This window comes from Equus caballus, chromosome 1, assembly GCF_041296265.1.
Source record: "Equus caballus isolate H_3958 breed thoroughbred chromosome 1, TB-T2T, whole genome shotgun sequence".
In the NCBI taxonomy this organism is placed as follows: domain Eukaryota; kingdom Metazoa; phylum Chordata; class Mammalia; order Perissodactyla; family Equidae; genus Equus; species Equus caballus.
In genome coordinates this window covers 57,977,855-57,997,380 of record NC_091684.1, presented here as the reverse complement: position 1 = coordinate 57,997,380, position 19,526 = coordinate 57,977,855, and the positions used below count along the sequence as shown (strand labels likewise).

At 34.5% G+C, this 19,526-nt stretch overlaps 1 protein-coding gene across 5 annotated transcripts in view; it reads right to left on the bottom strand.

Annotated features, from left to right (window-relative positions):
* Positions 1-2,325: 2,325 nt before the first annotated feature.
* CCAR1 (cell division cycle and apoptosis regulator 1) overlaps positions 2,326-19,526 on the bottom strand; it is a 52,272-nt gene continuing 35,071 nt past the window's right edge. For all 5 annotated transcript variants that reach the window (XM_070226271.1, XM_005602418.4, XM_005602417.4 and 2 more), the window contains exons 17-25: positions 16,717-16,908; positions 13,742-13,981; positions 13,240-13,351; positions 6,257-6,339; positions 5,773-5,919; positions 4,925-5,045; positions 4,639-4,824; positions 3,908-4,113; positions 2,326-3,197 (exon numbers count right to left, since the gene is read on the bottom strand). In XM_070226271.1, coding sequence (XP_070082372.1) covers positions 3,138-3,197; positions 3,908-4,113; positions 4,639-4,824; positions 4,925-5,045; positions 5,773-5,919; positions 6,257-6,339; positions 13,240-13,351; positions 13,742-13,981; positions 16,717-16,908 — 1,347 coding nt within the window. In that variant the 3' untranslated portion in view covers positions 2,326-3,137. The remainder of the gene's footprint in view (positions 3,198-3,907; positions 4,114-4,638; positions 4,825-4,924; positions 5,046-5,772; positions 5,920-6,256; positions 6,340-13,239; positions 13,352-13,741; positions 13,982-16,716; positions 16,909-19,526) is intronic.

The following is a 19,526-nucleotide window of genomic DNA, read 5'->3' as shown; positions in this document are numbered from 1 at the left end:
TTAACTTTTTAGATTGCTTTCAAAATTTTTATTTAATGGTTTTGCCTTGCTGAATGTTTTCAGAGGATTAAGGCCTGATCTTTGTTTCTCCAAAATATAGCTTCATATATTCTTTACTATGATTCTGAAATTAAATTTTATCAACAACAATGAAAGTGCTGGGCTTATTTGTACCAAGTAGTCCCAGTGTCCCTTGTGATGGTTCATTATCAATTTCACCAACAGAAATAAAAGCAGGAAGTTCTCCCTTCTACTAGGACAACTAATACCAAAGAACCAGCATTCTTTTGCCACTTCAGAGGATAAGTCTTGCATTTTACAATAGGATTGAGATTCTTATTTTCTTCATTAGTAAAATTATCCATTCATTCAAGCTACAAGACTTTATGATTAAGGTTTTATGATTGTTAGGGTTAAAAAGTGAGAGCACCTCAACATTCTTAAAGGGGCAAACTTAAGAAAGTTGGAGAAGAATCCTACAGTCTCTGAAAAAGCACTGATTCATAAGCCAGTATTACTCACCTGTAATTCTAAGTAGTTATGTAATAGGTTGTGGTTAGGGATCAGACAGACTAGGAAAAATATTAGAAAGTATGTGTTGAATATTACTGAAAATTTTGAGGAGTGAAAAGTGTACATATGCAAAGTCTAAGTGTTACTGTAATTCTCTTAAAAAAGGATTTTTTGTACTGTTACTTTTTTTTTAGGTATGCTTTTTGTTTTTTTGGTGGGGAAGATTGGTCCTGAGCTAACATCTGTTGCCAATCTTCCTCTTTGTTTCTTTCCTTCCTCAAAGCTTCAGTACATAGTCGTATATCCTAGTTGTAGGTCACTCTAGTTCTATGTGAGATGCTGCCACAACATGGCTTGATGAGAGGCGTGTAGTAGGTCTGGACCCAGGATCCAAACCAGAGAACCATGGGCCACTGAAGCTGAGCATGCAAATTTAACCACTAAGCCAACAGCGTCAGTCCCATATTGTTATATTTTTGAAGACTAATTTTCTAGGACTTAGGCAAACTCCAGAAAGAAATACTAAATTCTTAAAATTTCAGTTGTCCAATGACTGAACCAAGCATTAAAAATGCAAATACAGGCATCTAGAACATAAAAAGGATGGGAAAATAAAATTAAATGTTATCATAGACCTACTTTGTTATCTGATTAAATATTTTAGCTTGGTCAATGTCAGATGAGAGAATACAAGAATAGACTGCATTTTTATTTCTGAATAAATATCCAAAACAGTTTAGAAAGGCAAAACAGGTTCTCTTTCCCTCATTTTCTCTAACACCAACTTTTCTATATGTGACCTGCTTTTTTAAGCTCAATCATCTCACTTTCCACTTTCAGTGAAATTTTGTAAGAATTTTACCCCTAAGTAATAATAAAACGGAAAGATGTATACTTTTTCTCCATTCTCCCAATATTATTCTGTTTTAAATATCTCTGAGAAAAGTCTAAAAGGTAGACTTTATAAGGATTTTTCTCATTTAAAAATATACTCTATTAAAGAACTATATTCTTTACTGTCTTTCATTTAAAAGTTTCTCTCCAAGATTTTCCCTTGAGAAAAAATTCTTTCCAACTACCCTATTACATCTTACCTTGAAGGAGACACATTCATACAATAACTGTATAATTACGGATGAATCAGGAATTTGACTTCAGGGAAGTTCAACAAACCATAAGACCAAAAACAGCAACTTAAGACAAAAATTGGTTTGAAAGAATTTCCTGTATTTTAATCTATTTCTTAGTAAAAGCCATGTGGATTCCATTTAGCTTAAGATATGTGTAACGTGGCACTTACATTCTCATGTTCACCTATTTGGAACACCTAGGCATTATTTTGGCAAAATGAAATAAAATAACCCTAATATAGCATAGATTTCTGTGACAGTGAAATGTTCCAGGAAGGGTTATTTAAATACAGAACACTAATCATCTGCTCAAGATGCTCTTCAGTTTTCACCAGTGTTATCTGAAGGACATGTCATTTAACCCTATATTCCTTTAGACTCGAGTTTCTCACCCTGGGCACTACTGACATTTGGGGCTGGATAATTCTTTGTTGTGGGGGGTGGTTATATGCAACATAGGATGTTTAAAAAAATCCTTAGCCTTTACCAACTAGACACAAGTAGCACTCACCCAGATGCGACAAGTAGAAATGTCTCCAGACATTGCTAACTGTCTTGTGGGGGCAAATTCACCCCTGTTGAGAACCACAGCTTTAAGAGTATACCACATTGCCTACTTTTTTCATTCAACAGTTAATCAACTCTTATGTATCCACTAAAATTCTGAAGGAAGTACACAGACTAAGAAAAAAATTATTTTTAATTCAAGAAGGCTTAACTTAAAAGGCAACATACTGACATCTACTGGCTTGGTACTTAACTGTACATTTGACATATACTGCATTTTTTAAAAACTCCTCAAAATTAAAAGTAATGTAGCTGCTATTCTGGGAAAGTTGAACAATTAATCAGTTGAATAGTAACATTAACATCAGAATTATTAGTTTTATGTAAAGCCTCACGTATACAGTAACAATGCTAATTGTCTATTTCTTAGTTTTTGATGTATTGTCTTTTGGATGAATTGAATTTTTAATGAATGCTTTCAGAGACTGATAATTAGAGGGTTTTTTTTTTTATGGTGAGTAAAAAAATGTCTGGTTCAAAAACTTGCAAAAATTAAGCAGCATGCTATTTTATGATTTATAATGAAATTTTAAAAGACTAAAAAAAATTTTTAAACCTAAAAATGATAATTCTATAAATAAAATTACAATTTTCTAGATATTTTAATAAAAGACATTTGGTAATTAAATACTACTGTCAATTAAGTTGATGAACTTTATTGGGGTTAAAACTATAACAAAGTTCATCCTAAAACATTTTGCAATGCAAAATTATTTCACTCAAGGAGTGTTTAATAATTTGAATGCCAGGAATTACAAGCAATTTTCAAAAGCAGAGACTCTCACATTCGTAAAACTTTATACATCATTTGAACTAACAGATATTTATACTACTAAAATCAAACATGCATCACTTTCAAACATTCTTGTATCATGATTTTATATATTACATTATTTAACACCATTCCTCATCACTACACGTATTTTATCATACACTTGTACCAATCTCCTTGGATTTCTGATCTTTGTCTTCATTCTTCACATTATCCTATAAAACAACAGACAAGGAAAAACTATAGTTTATTAGATTCTCTTAAATGTAACTTTAAAAATAATAAACACTGCTAAACAGAAATACTACAGATAGCCCATTTTACCATCTGTGGAAAACTGACCCTGGGGTCAATTATGAAAGAAATCCATCTCTCAATTCTATGCAGAATGGCTTAGAGTATTTGAGAAAGCCATCTGAGTTCTGAGAAATTAGAATAACAGTAGTTATTCCTTGCACTGCAGATTTTTTTCTTCTGTGAGTGAGACCCAGGATGTGGAAGATCTCTCAATTACTGAAGTTAGTTTATAATGGCATTGAGTTACTAAATTTTTCTTTAGTGACAAAGAATCCTAATAAATTAATTATGATAGTGCCAAAGTTTCTCGACTCTGCCCACAATAAATGGGTATGAAAAGAAAGTGAAAGGTTTTATCTTCCTCAAGTTCAAACTCACTCTCTGGTTCTGAAAGAAATACAAAATTTGCTTTAAGAATTCTGTACATACAAACCATGTTGACATCCCATCAAAGTTCTAGGGAAATACAATCCTGTGGGAATTGCTTTTGACTAATCTGATGAAGAACAGAATGCCACCATCATTTGCTCCTAGAAAAACCACTATGAGCTTAATAACGTTAAAATTGCCATAAAGATATAAAAATTGAAATAAACTATGAAAATGTTGAAAGTACAAAACTGCTAACCTTCTTGAGAACAGTGTGGATTTCATCCATTACTGTGGATAAGTTTCTGATTGTCTTATTCAGTTGGTTTTCAAATTGCAAATTCATGTTTTCTGAAATCTTTAAGTTCTCTTGTAACTGACTAAGGTCCTTTTTAACTTCTCTGAGTTCACCAGAAAGGCTTTTGTTGGAATTCTCCAAATTTAATATGGTTTTTTCATCTTCATCTGTTTAAAAGAAAACAGAAAAACTCACCATCTTACCCCTTAAAATATCCAATTTAATTCTGAGGTTAAAAATATTTCCACTAGCAAAATAAAAAGCAGATATAATTCCTTAATGGCCACAAATGTCAATTTCAATAGTTATAAATAACACTGTAATACTCATTTCATTTAAATTAAGTTTTACCTAAGTATTACTTCTAAACCAATGTTTCATTTTCAGACGATTGTACAGACTAGAGAAAGTAGCAGAAACTGGAGAAAACTAAGTGGAACCAGGGGAGGATTAAAAGGATGCAACAGAACAACAAACGAACCTGAGAACATAAAAATCTAAGATTAATTCTTAGAAAGCTAAGCAATTTTATAACTTTTAACAGAAATGGTCAAAATTAAAGTTACATTATTGCCCAGACTAAAATGCAAGGTATGGCTACGCATGTGTGTATAGGTACATACACACGTATGTACACATATATACTCCAATAGGGTGTTAAAAGTACTGACATATCCAATGCTGTTACTTACCTGTTTTTTCTTCTAGTAACTGCAGCTTCTGTTCTACTTCAGCTCTTACTTTTTCACTCTTTTCCAATTTTTGCAAGAGGCTTCCTACATCTACCATTGCACCATTGTACACGATAAGGCCAACATTTTCTTCCACATCCTTCGATTCCTGTTTTACTACTGGTGTTGGAAGTAACAACCTGTTTCCTATAATAAAGAAGATACCATATTTTATTGTTATTTTTTTTCCTCTTTAATTAACAATAAAGTTACAAAATGTCACAATCTTAAAATAATATACTCAAACCTAGCATATCTTCCTGCAAGGCTTCAGACTCTTCATGGTTTTCTTCATCTTTTGAGGTATCTGTTAATTTCCGGTAAAAGCAAGATTCACGGAGTACCACTTTATTAAGAAGTTTCTTTACCTGTTATGCAGGCAAGTAAACAAATTCAAAAGATGAAAATAAGTTTTTGATTCTCCTTGAACAACTGTGTCCTAATTTTCACATACGATGGATATCAGTGGCATCTTGTTTTCTCAGGTATCTACTCCCACTCAGACCACTTATGCTCTCTTAACTATGTTCTCTATACAACTAAAATCAAAATTATCATTTGAAAAAATGTCTAACATTGATAGAAACACTTAACACATACATTAAAGTATATGCACAAAGATGTTTATTACAGTATAGTTTGTAATTCCAAAAAGTGAAAACCACTCAGCTACTGAGACTATTATGGTACATCTATACCATGGAATACTATGCAGTCATAAAAAAAAAGAAGTGGGTATCTATTTTCACGTTAGAATGCCCATGACACTGTATTGTTAAATGAAAAAAAGCTGTGTATTAATATGTATAGAATGATTTCATGTGTTACTTAAAAAACTGATCATATATGTATACACACACACACACACACACACGAATTGCTTACGAAAAGATCTAGTAGGTTATATATTAGACCAGAGTAGCACTAGAGGGAGAGGGGACTTTGAACTTTCTGTTACTTTATACATTTCAGTATTGCTTGACTGTATTACTAAACTAGCCTGTACTGCTCTTACATTTCCAAAAGTCAACAGAGACTAAAAGATAAAGTTACTTAAAAATGCTTTTCACTTTAAATATTCAGAAGATAGACTACCTGAGCCCGAGAAAGATGTAGTCCAAGAGTATAAAGTATTTCTTCCAGATCCTTTTCAAGGAGGTAACCACAATGGCTTTGATCAAAATAAACAAATGCCATTAACAGATCTCTGTTAATTGTTATCATCTGAGTCTTTTCTTTTTCCTAAAGAAAATGCAGAAGATAGTATAAAATTTTTACCCTTGAAAAATGAGAAATTGAAACCGTGTCCATATAATAGTGAAATGTTAAAAGACCTTTGCCTCGTCTCAGCAAAAATGAGTTGATCTGGTTTATGTGTATGGGAGAAAATAGTAAGACATACTGGTTATCTGACATAATCACAAATATCAAAACATGAATGGCTGAAGTTAGCTCTGAGTAGTAATATATAGATATACAAGTACCAACAAACTTCATGACCGTGTTATATTTAAGAAATCTGGATTATATAAGAAATGGAAATTAACACATTATAAAAAATACAGTATTTGATAAATACCTTATCTTTAGAGGGCCTCTCCTTGCAGTACTTGTTGACATCTCTTTTGTCATCTCGTTTGTTTATTTCTTCCTCATCTCGATCTATAAAATAAATACAACAGCAAAAACTTCAGCAATACAGATATTTTCAATTATTGTAGAGACTGAAAATACTTTCCTATTACTGGTCAGTTTTCAAAATACACAATAGCAAAGAAGTATTATATGAATAAAAATAGTTTGGATTTTATAAGAAACAATTATAAAGAATAAGAGGAGGAAGCAATTTACAAAGACACTAGAGAGGGAAATAAGTTGACTTTATTGAATCAAATAAAAGGACTTAATTCCATAAATATTTCGAGGACAAAGTTCAAATAAATGAATTAATTTTATACATGAAATTGAAGAGTATTAACACCAACTTAAACAAACTGTATTTTCTAAAAGCTAAAAGGAAGAACAGCCAATGTACTAAAATTAAGTGCAAATAGATTATTGCAAAATAAAACTACATACAAGAAACTGAGAGGTTCTAAAGATAACTAAGAACGAATAGTGTTAGTATCCAGATTTGCTAGCACTAACATATGTGTCCCATGATAAAAGATGGTAACTTGGATAAATCTTAAAAAACAAACAAAAAACTAGTACAGTAAGGTAAATCTGCAACTGTGGAACATATGACTTGAAATCTGTACTCTAGGTAAGTAGTCTTAATAAAATTCAAATATCAAAAGGAATACTTGAGCAATTTAGACAAGTCATGACACTTATTTTCTAGATTAGAATAATATCTTTTGTTATCATTAAAAGTTTTTTTGAAAATATAATGCACCTTGTGCAAAATTCAAAATACACAAAGAGCAACTGGCAGAAAGGAAACTTCTTTTCCTTACCTATCCCTAGGCTACCCAGTTCTCCAAGACCTCAGCCATCACCCTCAGGTCAACCATCATTACCAGCCTGTTACAGAACTAATATTAAAGAATTAATCAGCTATGGGTTGAACTGTATCCCCTAAAATTCATAAGCTAATGTCTTAAGCCCCAGTATCTCAGAATGTTACCTATTTGGAGAAAGGGTCTATACAGAGGTAATCAAGTTAAAATGAGGTCATTAGGGTAAGCTCTAATCCAATGACTGGTGTCTTGAGAGAAAGGGAAAATTTCGACACAGACATGCACAGATAGAAGATGAGGTGAAGACACAGGGAGAAGATGGCCATTTATAAGCCAAGGAAAGCTGCATGGAACAGATCCTCTCCTCACAGCTCTTAGAAGGAACCAACCCTGCCAACTTCTTGATCTCAGACTTTTAGCCTCTGAGAACTGAAAGACAATAAATTTCTATTGTTTAAGCCACCCAGTCTGAGGTACTTTTTTTTTTTTAGGAAGATTATCCTTGAGCTACCATCTGCTGCCAATCCTCCTCTTTTTGCTGAGGAAGACTGGCCCTGAGCTAACATCTGTGCCCATCTTCCCCTACTTTATATGTGGGATACCTGCCACAGAGTGGCTTGACAAGCAGTGCATAGGTCCACACCTGGAATCCCAACCAGTGAACCCCGGGCCGTTGAATTGGAAGGTAGGAACTTAACCACTGCACCACCTGGCCAGCCCTGTGGGGTACTTTTTAAGTAGCCCTAGTGAACTATACATCATCCTTTCATGAATTATATGCAAATACTAAAGATCTTTTTTGCAGTTATTTAATGATCCAAGGACAATTTTAAAAGAGAAATTTTGGTTCTAGAAGCTTCTTGGCTCTCTCAAACGGATCTCCATCAAAAAGCTCAGAGTAACAAATGGTTTGTTGGTAAAACACATGAAATATAGTAAACACTAGGAGTTAAATAGTCTTTGAAATACTACAAAGCATATATATTCATAAATATTTCATACTCTATTTCCTCTTTGTACATCCACAACACACATAAGAAGCTAATGTATTCTGTGGTAAAACATGCCGAACTTTGCTTAACCCAAGTTTCCCAAATTTATCTGGCTCCAGTATACTTTATTAAGCTTAATACCTATTAATATCTTGGGACACTCTGGGAAACACTGCTTTAGTGTATTTAAGTGTCAACAATATAGTGAAAACTTTAGTAAAGAGAATATGCATGCTAAAACAGGCACAAACCTCGAAAACATGCTAAGTGAAAAGAAGCCAGTCACAAAAGATCACATATTGTATGATTCCATCTATATGAACTGTCCAGAATATCTATAGAAATAGAAAGCTGACTAACGGCTGTCCAGGGCTGAAGCAGTTGGAGGGAAATGAGAGACACTGCTAATGAGTACAGGCTTTCTTTTTGAGATAAACAAAAATGTTCTAAAATTGATTGTGGTAATGGTTGTACAACTCTGTGAATACTTAAAAACCAGTGAGTTGTACATTTTTAATTGGGTGAATTGTATAGTATGTGAATCATATCTCAATAAACCTACTAAAGAAAGGAAATAGAGAAATGTTCTAAAACTGGACTGTGATGATAGGTTCACAATTTTATAGTTACTAAGAATTATTAATTCTACACTTAACACAGGTGAGCTTTCTGCTATGTATGGGCACCTCAACAAACTGTTTAAAAAAACCCAGAGAATGTATCCTTGGAATCTAATTATTTTTATTATATATAAAATAGTAGAGTGGCTCAGCCACTATGCAGCTTTATTCTCTTGGGTAAATTAATTTATTGCTAATACCCTCAGTTTCCTCAATTAAATGGAAAATATAATAGCCTCTGAATATAATTGTGAGGATTAAATAATAACATTTTTATCAAGAGTGTACCATATACTACACAAAGGTTGAATCCCTTTTCCTTTCATTTATTCACACTCTATAGACTTGATTCACCTTATTTGGGTATTTAACTTGGAAGACGTCACTTTTAAAACTTTGTCTCTCCTTGAACTTATATTTTTAAAATCCAAGTAATACTTGCTCATCTTAGAATATAAATAAATACCATCATACAAAGATACACTAAATTATGGCAGGTATCATGTGCTTTTATTTCTCCCTCCCAACACACACACCTAATGCAGATGAAACCCATTTAATGGAATAAGCTGTCTATAAAAACTATTTTGCCATATTTTCCATGTCACTATCCTCCTCCAACATCTTTTTCAATGGCTGCACAAAATTTAACTGCATGTCTATATCAAAATGCATTTAACTAATTCCCTCTTATTGAATATTAAGATGGATTCTAATATTTTGTTTTATAATAATTATGCAATGAACATCCATGTTATTATAAAGGACATGGTTAATTCTCATTTCCAAACTTCTGTCCAGAAAAAGCACAACAATTTAAACTGATCCCAAGAATGATGAAAATACTCTTCTCTTTACCCTTGTTAAACTGACGTTACCTTTTATTTAAAAACTTAATTTTCATCAATTTGATAGGTAAAAAATAGACTTGTTATTTGCCCCTCTGATTAATAAGATGATGCCACACCATTTTAGACATTAACTGGCACTATATTTTCATTTTTTTAACCATCAATTCTACTTTTCCAATGGAAAAAGAGTGGTCTTCCAGAGACTTGATAGAATAATGAAATACAAAGCAAACTATGAAACAAACAACCATGATAACACAAGCAAGCAGCAATTGGAAACAAGGAAACCAAAAGTCCTGAGATGAGGAGGTGGCCAAGGGTCCGGCCCCATGACCAAGTGGTTAAGTTCACACGCTCTGCTTCAGCAGCCTGGTGTTTTGCCAGTGCGGACATGGCACCGCTCATCAGGCCATGCTGAGGTGGCATCCCACATAGCACAAGCAGAAGGACCTACAACTAGAATCTACAACTATGTACTGGGGGGCTTTGGGGAGAAGAGGAAGAAGAAGAAGAAAAAAGACTGGCAACAGATGTTAGCTCAGGTACCAATCTTTAAAAAAAAAAAAAAACCCCAAATATCTATTTAGAACCTATTTGGATATTTAGACTGTTCAAGGAACCTGCAATATACATCAGCAATGGAACTAGAAAAAAATCCCTCTATTTCTTACTAAAGAGCTTATATTCAGGTGGGAGGCAGATAAACAGTAAATAAAATAAGTAAATAGTATAGTAGAGTAGGTTATACATTCTATAAGTAGAGAAGGATAAGGAGGGATTAGAAATGTGTATTAATGGGGAGGACTGCAATTTTAAACAGGGTAGGGTACAGAGTAGGCCCTAGTGAGAAAATGACAGCTGAACAAAGACTTCAAGCATGAAGGAGTCAGGAAGGTGGATCTCCAGGTAACAGTGTGCAGGAGAAGGAACTGCCAATGCAAAGGTCCTAACATAGGAGAATACGTTATGGGTTCAAGGAAGCCCAGGTACCTGAGGTGCAATGAGTAAGTGGAAAGAGTAAAAAGAGATGAAATTAGAGACTTGATGACGCAACACCTTATAGGTCACTGTAAACACTTTGGCTTTTTTTCACAGTGAAATGGAGAGCCACTGTAAAAATGTGAACAAATGAAATGACTTAAATTCTTTTTTTTGAGGAAGATTAGCCCAGAGCCAACATCTGCTGCCAATCCTCCTCTTTTTGCTGAGGAAGACTGGCCCTGAGCTAACAACCATGCCCATCTCCCTCTACTTTATATGCGGTATGCCTGCCACAGCATGGCTTGGTAAGCGGTGCATAGGTCCACAACTAGGATCCAAACCGGCAAACCATGGGCTGCTGAAGTGGAATGTGTGAACTTAACCACCCGTGCCACTGGGCCGGCCCCAAAATGACTTGAATTTTACAAAGGTTATTCTGGCAACTATTGAGAAGAGACTTCAGAGAAGGGGGTAAGCAGGGAAACTAGTGGGGAGGGTATTAAGTAATCTAGGCAAGAGACAACATGGCTTGGATTACGATTAGTTCAGTGTAGCTGGTGAGAAATGGTCTGCTCTGAGATATGTTTTGAAGTTGAAGGCAATATTACTTCCTGAAAGATTAGAAATGGGATATGACAAAAACAAGCCTCAAGAATGACTCCTAGGTTTTAGGTTGAATAACTACAAGGATGGAGTTACCATCACATGAGCTGGAGAACGATGAGGGTGACGGACAATTTTTGTTCTTTTTGGTCAAGAAAGGCAGGAGTTCAGTTTTAGACTTGTTTATTTTGAAATGTCAGATAACTTAAGGGAGATGTTAAGTAGGCAGGTGATAAGGGAGAATAGGAGAAAGGTCTGACTTGAGATACAAATTTGAGAACTGTCAATATATAGACAGTACCTAAAGCCAGGAGAATGGATGAGACCACCACCAAGGGAGTTAAATATTACAAAAGAATAAAGACAACAACTAAGGGATGAGAGCTAGGACATTCTAATAGACAAAATAATGAGAACACTGTTTAGTGATTTAACCAAAGCAGTGATAAAACAATACTGAGTGGGGCTGGCCCCGTGGCCGAGCGGTTAAGTTCGCGCGCTCTGCTGCAGGCGGCCCGGTGTTTCGTTAGTTCGAATCCTGGGCGCGGACATGGCACTGCTCATCAGACCACGCTGAGGCAGCGTCCCACATGCCACAACTAGAAGAACCCACAACGAAGAATACACAACTATGTACCGGGGGGCTTTGGGGAGAAAAAGGAAAAAATAAAATCTTTAAAAAAAAAAAAAAAATACTGAGAAGACAGGGGAGAGAAAATAGGACTGTAATAGGGATGAATCTTCATTGAGCAAAGCACGTAATGAAGATAAATGAAGGAATATTGATACATGCATATTATATCACTGTTATTGATGTTATTAGACCAGATATTAGATGGTATTAATAGATGGTATATGACACTATTGTTCATTTTCTTAGGTGTTATTATGAAAATTGTGGTTAACAGAATGTCTTGTCCTAGGCAAGTTGAAGAATTCCTACATTCAAATGGATCAGAAACACACACATACAAACACACAGACAACACAAATAAGACAAAATATTAACAAATGAATCAATTGTGGGATACATGGTGTTCAATGCAGTATTCTTTCAACTTCTTTCACGTTTGAATGTTTTCATCAATGAGAAAAAAAATAAAATGCAGTGGTCGAAAGAAGAAAATGTAGAGGCAAACCAAAAATGCCTTAAGTAATAACAATCTGAGATATGTAAAATTAAAAAATCTCATCTCAGAAAAAGATTTAAAAAAAAAATCTACAAGGAGACTGACACTCACTCAGTTGGAGCTTTTCAGGTACTTTATAGTTGGCATCTTTGACTGATCAGGACATGTATTATAAAGTATTTTGAGTATCATTCCTATTGGTAAAAGTTTCTTATTCAAAACTTGTGAGGCCGGCCTGGTGGCATAGTGCTTAAATGGTTAAGCTCCACCTAAATGTTATATGCGCTCCTTTGCATGTATGATAGTCTTTGTAATTTAAAAAAATGCTAAAATTAGTTTTCTAAAGAAGAATATATTCTAAGAAACAATGAGACCATTACACTATTTATGACAAAGTGTAAGTACCATGTTCAGGGAATTTTTTTTCTCAAGTTGAATAAATGTTAATTATATATGGGACATATGATAATCAAAAATAAACATGTCTTGGGGCCAGTCTGGTGGTGTACTGGCTAAGTTCGCGCACTCTGCTTCGGTGGCCCTGGGGTTCAGAGGTTTGGATCCCAGGCACAGACCTACACACCACTCGTCAAGCCATGCTGTGGCACTGTCCCACATACAAAATAGAGCAAGAATGACACAGATGTTAGTTCAGCAACAATCTTTTTCAAGCAAAAAGAGGTGGATTGGCAACAGATATTAGCTCAGGGCCGATCTTCGTCACCAAAAATAAATAAAAGTAAACATGTCTTAAAATAATCCTGTCATCTAAAAATTACTTAATACAAACAGATTTTCATTGGAGAATATTTTACTCTTTCTATTCTAAAAAATATTAAAATTATAGATTTCAGTGATACAAAGTTGCCAAACAAAAAATGTATTTTTCATCCTAAGGAGAAATAAATCAATTTGAATCATACCATCCTCTTCATCCTCAGCTTCTTCTGCTTCCATTGGATCATATTCATCTTGAATATTATCTTCCTCAGTTTCATCATCATCTTTAGAATCATCTTTTCTTTTATCTTCTTTCTGCAATTTAAAATGTCTTTTAATTAAGCAACACATCTCATCAAACATTAAATGACTAAAATCAAAAAACATTACAGCCACTAAATTTATTTGAAATAGTATCACATTATAAATTTCTTAAAACAATACACTTTACTAAACTACCATTCACAATATATGTAAATCAAATCATCATCTTGTATGCCTTAAACTTAAAAAAAATGAAAACTAGTTATAGATGTTTATAGAGGCTCAATTCAAAGACTTAAATTTCTAATAATACAGTAAAATCTTTCAAATTTGGCCTTTATGCTTCACTCTTCTGATGGAATTCATCATCATTTGTTACACTCTGGAAGACTACCAGAAAACTTCTAAATCAGGCTGCTGGTCATGGAAATATTTACAGACCTTCCTTTCATCTCTATCTTCTTTTTTATCTTTATCATCGCCTGATTTTCTCCGTTTGGGTTTCGGCTCATCAGTTTCATCATCTCTTTCTTCTTTCTTATCTTTTCTCTCATCTTTTTTGCTTTTCTTTTCCTTTTCTTTTTTGTCCTCTTTCTCAGGAAGAGATAATAATGATTTGTATATCCTGACACCAAAATCTCTTTGAAGCATTTCATTGAAAAGTTCTGCAAACAATGAGACCTATAGAAAGATATCAATAGTAACCAGCAAACTTTAATAGAAATATTGAATAAAACCACATCACAGTAATTTATCAAATAATAACTTGCCACATCTAACAATGTGCACTAACAATAGAGTTGTAATAACTGACGTCAATGATGTTGAAGAGCCTCAAAATCCTCAAAGACCCTTCTGAAGATATAAATACTATGTTTAGTATACTTTTGGTCAAATATTATAAAAAATAACCATACTACAGAAAATTTGAAAATAAGCAGGAAACAAGGATTTCTACTACCTTACACAATAATTAATCTTCATGTTAATGTACTTTATTCATTTACTCAACACATTTGTATGAAATGTCTACTATGTACCAGGGACTGTTCTAGGCATTAGGGACACAGCAGTGAAGAAAGCAGAAAAAAGTTCTGAGAGTAATAAGAGAGTATAGTCAGAGAAGGCCTCTTTGATCAGGTGACAGGTGAAAAGTGACCTGAAGGTAGCAAGAGAATGCGCCAGACTGCTATCCAGAAGAGCATTCCAGGCAGGAAAAACCAATTCAAAATTCAGAGTAGGGCGAATGCATTATTACTATGCAGGGATCCATGGATACTGATCTTCAACATACTCATAAACCTGCAATTATAAACTAAATTCTCTATGTAAATATTTCTGAGGATAATTGCTTTCAACAGATTAAGAGGCTAGAACTTCAAAGGGTTGACCAAAGCTCTAAAATATGTTATCTTTAGCATTCTGTTCTGTATATTTGATGAAACACTTTAATCAGACTATTTTCCTGATCATAAAGGATAATACAAATGTATTAAAATTGTAATTGATTTCATAATCTATTTTTTATTCATACCCAGTCTTTATATGTTTTAAATAAATCCATTAGTAAAATGACCATTAATATGCTGAAAATTCCACTTTCTCTTAACTATTAAACTAAACAAAATCTCAATTTGTGTAAGCAAATAGCAAAAGGCATATCTTTTCCTTAGAGTTTTCTATTACTTAGAGATAAAAAACTTACTAAAATGTGTTAGATTGGAAGAAGCCTAGAATAGTTAACTAGAAGAGCAGAATTAATTCTACATATCTCTTCATCTACAGGCACTGAAAGACACAGATACCACTAGCATTAATATTAAATCAGCGAAAGAGTTATAATTTTATGATGATACATGGTTTTCCTTAGTTACAAAATAATTTCTTTTAAATTCATGTACCAAAATGACTTCTGAATTCTAATAACAGATTAAAAGGAAACTAACCAAGGGGATATGTTAGGTGGGGAGGAAAAAATAAAGGATTATTTTGCCAGCAAAGGGCTGTTTCACAAATCACTTTGTTTCCACTGGAGGAGCACTGAGATCCTCTTACAGCATTGGTTAGATATACAGTATATATTTTATAAGTAGTAAGTAATACCAAAGACTATTTTTCCCACTTACTTATTTCTTGAATGACTACTAGATGATAGGCAGTATTAAGAGTTTAATTTATGGTAACTGGTAATAAAAATAAAACCGTATATAATATTTAAGGACACTGGCTTACTGGAATTATTCAAAAATTGTAAATATTTCTAACATTTAATATCAAGAACAATAAGCATGCATTTTGTGTTTCGTAATTGGCTCAGTACTCCTCTATATTTGTTTGCAAATGTCTGAAGTCTAAGTAAGTCACTTCACTTCATTTTCATCTTATCATTTGGTGGACAATAATCTCTTGGATCAAGTAAGTATGACTAATTTTTCCAATATAATTTATAAAATAAAACAATGTGAGATATGTTGATAAAATACAATTGAACACAATTATAATTTTGTACAAGCTATTACAAAATTAATAATTTGAGATATTTTACATTGTTTTATTTAAAGAATGAAGCAATCATTTATTTAAGATAAAAGTCTTCAACTATTTTGAAAATGACACTATGATGTTATAAACACTGCTCTAAATTAATGGTAAAAAGAAATAGATTCAGGTTGCAAAGATAAATATCAATGATGTTACATTACACCTCAATCACCAGAGGTAAACTTTTCAATTCCATTAAATGGCATTTTAATTCTAGAGTAAATAATAAAGTGTTATCAGATATCCCAAGAAAAACAATTAGACATTATATATCATGTGTCTCCTGAAACCTAATAACATACCACTACTTATGAGATAGTTTCAGGAAAAAAAATTAACTGAACCTGAACGTAATTAAGACTCTAGATCTAACTATCAATTTACAGGAAATAGAGGACAGCAGAAAATTTAAACCACACCATAGGAATGCAATCAGCAAAACTGAGTCAACTGGGGCTGGCCCCATGGCTGAGTGGTTAAGTTTGCCAGCTCCACTTCGGTGGCCCAGGGTTTCGCTGATTTGGATCTTGGGGGCGGACATGGCACCCCTCATCAGGCCACACTGAGGCAGTGTCCCACATGCTACAACTAGAAGGACCCACAACTAAAAAATAAGCAACTATGTACTGGGGGTATTTGGGGAGGGAAAAAAAAAAAGATTGGCAAGAGTTGTTAGCTCAGGCACCAATCTTTAAAAAAAAAAAAAAAGTGAGTCTACTGGAAAAATCACCTGGTTGTTTTTTCTCAAAAAATTAAACTGCAAGAAAAAAAACCAAAAGCAGTGAAAAAGGCACTCAAAAGAGATTTAAGAGATACATTAATCAGTCAAAATGTGTGGACCTTATCTGGCTTCCCATTCAAACTTAAAACATTACCTCAAATGAATGTTCTTTATTATCCTCTAATCTGTAGTCCAAAAGTACACTCAAAGACATGATGCTACAATCAAACTTGCCACTTTTTGCAGCCCAGTTGGGATGTACAATGATGGCTGGTTCATCAGGCAAAATATATCTTCTTTCCCGACGCTGGCGTTCCATTTCTTCTTGACGTTTTCTTTCTTCTTCCTATATATTTGAAATTTTATGTTTAAACTTCCATGTACACTATGTATGTAAATCAAATGTATACCATGTAAAGAAAATAGGAAAATATTTCCATGACTCCTTACGGTGATTATACCAACCACGGGACCTGGGAAGGGAGGAAAATTCAAATTTACTATAGAGGATGCTAGTTTTATGGCTCCTAATTCTTTCTTTTGGATTTCCAAGCATAAGAAACCGCATTCTAAAGAGGGGAAAAAACAAACCACCACCTATATTAACGTTATGTAAGTCACGGGATTCTGGGAAAATAGTGGTGGTAGCATCGTTTTTGGATCCCCCTGAATCACCACATTAAAAAGAGACAGAACAATCCAGAATCCAAAACCAAAATCCATGTACATTCACAACAAAACGAGGTGACAAGGTAGTCCCAAAACATCCCAACATACAAGTGGGTGGGGACAAGCCACAAGAACCAAAAGATCTATGTGTTACTTGTGTCTCTGTGGGGAGAAAGCAGAAGGAAGTAATGGAGTTGTCTGATGGACCCAAGAACAGGAAAACCACAGAACAGTCACTAGACATTCACTCGAAAGTACAGCAGGTCAATTTAAGAACAGTAGGTGAAATTAGGCAAGGTTTTACCCCTAAAAATAATGAGGACAAGGGGTCCGTGTTACGATCTGAAAGGGCCTAGAACATTCTAGCCTATGAACTTACAAAGTTGATTTATCCGGTCATGCTTCCAGCACGGGCACCCACACTGAGGAGAAACTTCTGGGAGTACAATCAACAGCAATCAGGACAGGAACAGAGACATGCGAGGAGGAGGTCCAGATAAAAGTGAGAGATGGCAATAGAGATAGGAATCTCAGAAAGTAAGCCACCATATGTTTTGACAAGACAAGAGAACAACAAAACACAGAGCTCTGTATAGTTAGAAAAGCTATCTGAGGCAACCTCTTTCTAACAAAGTTTTAGGCAAACGAAATTCACATAAAAATGAGGAACAGAGGGGTCGGCCCCATGGCCAAGTGGTTAAGTTTGCGTGCTCCGCTGCAGTGGTCCAGGGTTTCACCCGTTTGGATTCTGGGAGTTCACACGGCACCACTCATCAAGCCATGCTGAGGTGGCATCCCACGTGCCACAACTAGAAGGACCCACAACTAAGAAAATACAACTACGTACCAGGGGGCTTTGGGGAGAAAAAGGAATAAAATAAAATCTTTAAAAAAAAAAGAGGAACAGTAAAGGATTGAGGTCAAATCCCATAGAAAGTTACTATTTTTATAAAAAGAGAACAAGGGGCCAGCCCAGTGGCACAGTGGTTAAGTTCGCACACTCCACTTTGGCAGCCCAGGGTTTGTGGGTTTGGAATGCCAGGTGCAGACATACACACCGCTCATCAAGCCATGCTGAGGCAGCTTCCACATACAAAACAGAGGAAGACTGGCACAGATGTTAGCTCAGGGCCATTGTTCCTCACCAAAAAATAAAAAAGAGAGAGAGAGACAACAAGGAGCAGAATTACATCCCTGCAGACAACAAAAGTGAGCCAAAAAGACTTGGCCACAAGATAGATAAAAATGTTAACTTACTATAAGTGCACAAGAAAACTGTACAAGATATGAATGAACAGCATAAGAATTTAAAAAGTAAAAAATAAAGTGATAGAGTTCAGGAAACAGAAAGAAAAGATAGTTTCAGAAACTTAAGAATAAACTAGAAGGAATACAAAAGCAAACTCAAGAGATAATGCCTTAAGAGGACAAATGTAATGGGGAAAACGTAAAAATTAAAAAGAAAGGAAGAGGAAAAAGATTCAAAAAAGTGTGACTAGGGCCAGCCTGGTGGCACAGTAGTTAAGTTCACGTGCTCCACTTTGGCATCCTGGGGTTTGCAGGTTTGGGGCCCAGGCACGGACCTACACACCACTCACCAAGCCATGCTGTGGCAGCATCCCACATACAAAACAGAGGAAGACTGGCACAGATGTTACCTCAGATACCATCTTCCTTACAAGAAAAAAAAAAAGGGTGACTAATATTGAGGAAGCAAAAAGGTTCTACATGAGATAACAGAATTAAAGAAAACAAAAGAAAGGGAACAGAACAAATACAAAACACTATTATTTAAGAAAATTTGCTTGTTCATAGCAGTATTATTCAGAATAGCCAAGAGATGAAAACAACCAACTGTCCATCAACAGATGAATAAAAAAATGTAATATACACACACAATGGAATATTATTTGGCTTTACAAAGAAATGAAGTCCTGATACATGCTACAGCGTGGATGATCCTTGAAAATATCATACTAAGTGAGAGAAACCAGACACAAAAGGACAAATACTGTATGATTTCACTTACATGAGATATCGAGTATAGGCAAATTCAGACAGAAAGTAGAATAGAGGTTACCAGGAGACAGGGAGAGGAGTGTGGGGAGTTACTGTTTAGTAAGTAAAACTACTGTTTGGGATGATGATAAACTTCTGGAAATGTACAGTAATGATGGCTGTACAATACTGTGAATGTACTTAATGCCACTGAATTGTACACTAAGCAATGATATAATGGTAGTTTTTACTTATGTACATTTTACCACACACAAAAAAATTTTGATGATGAGAAAC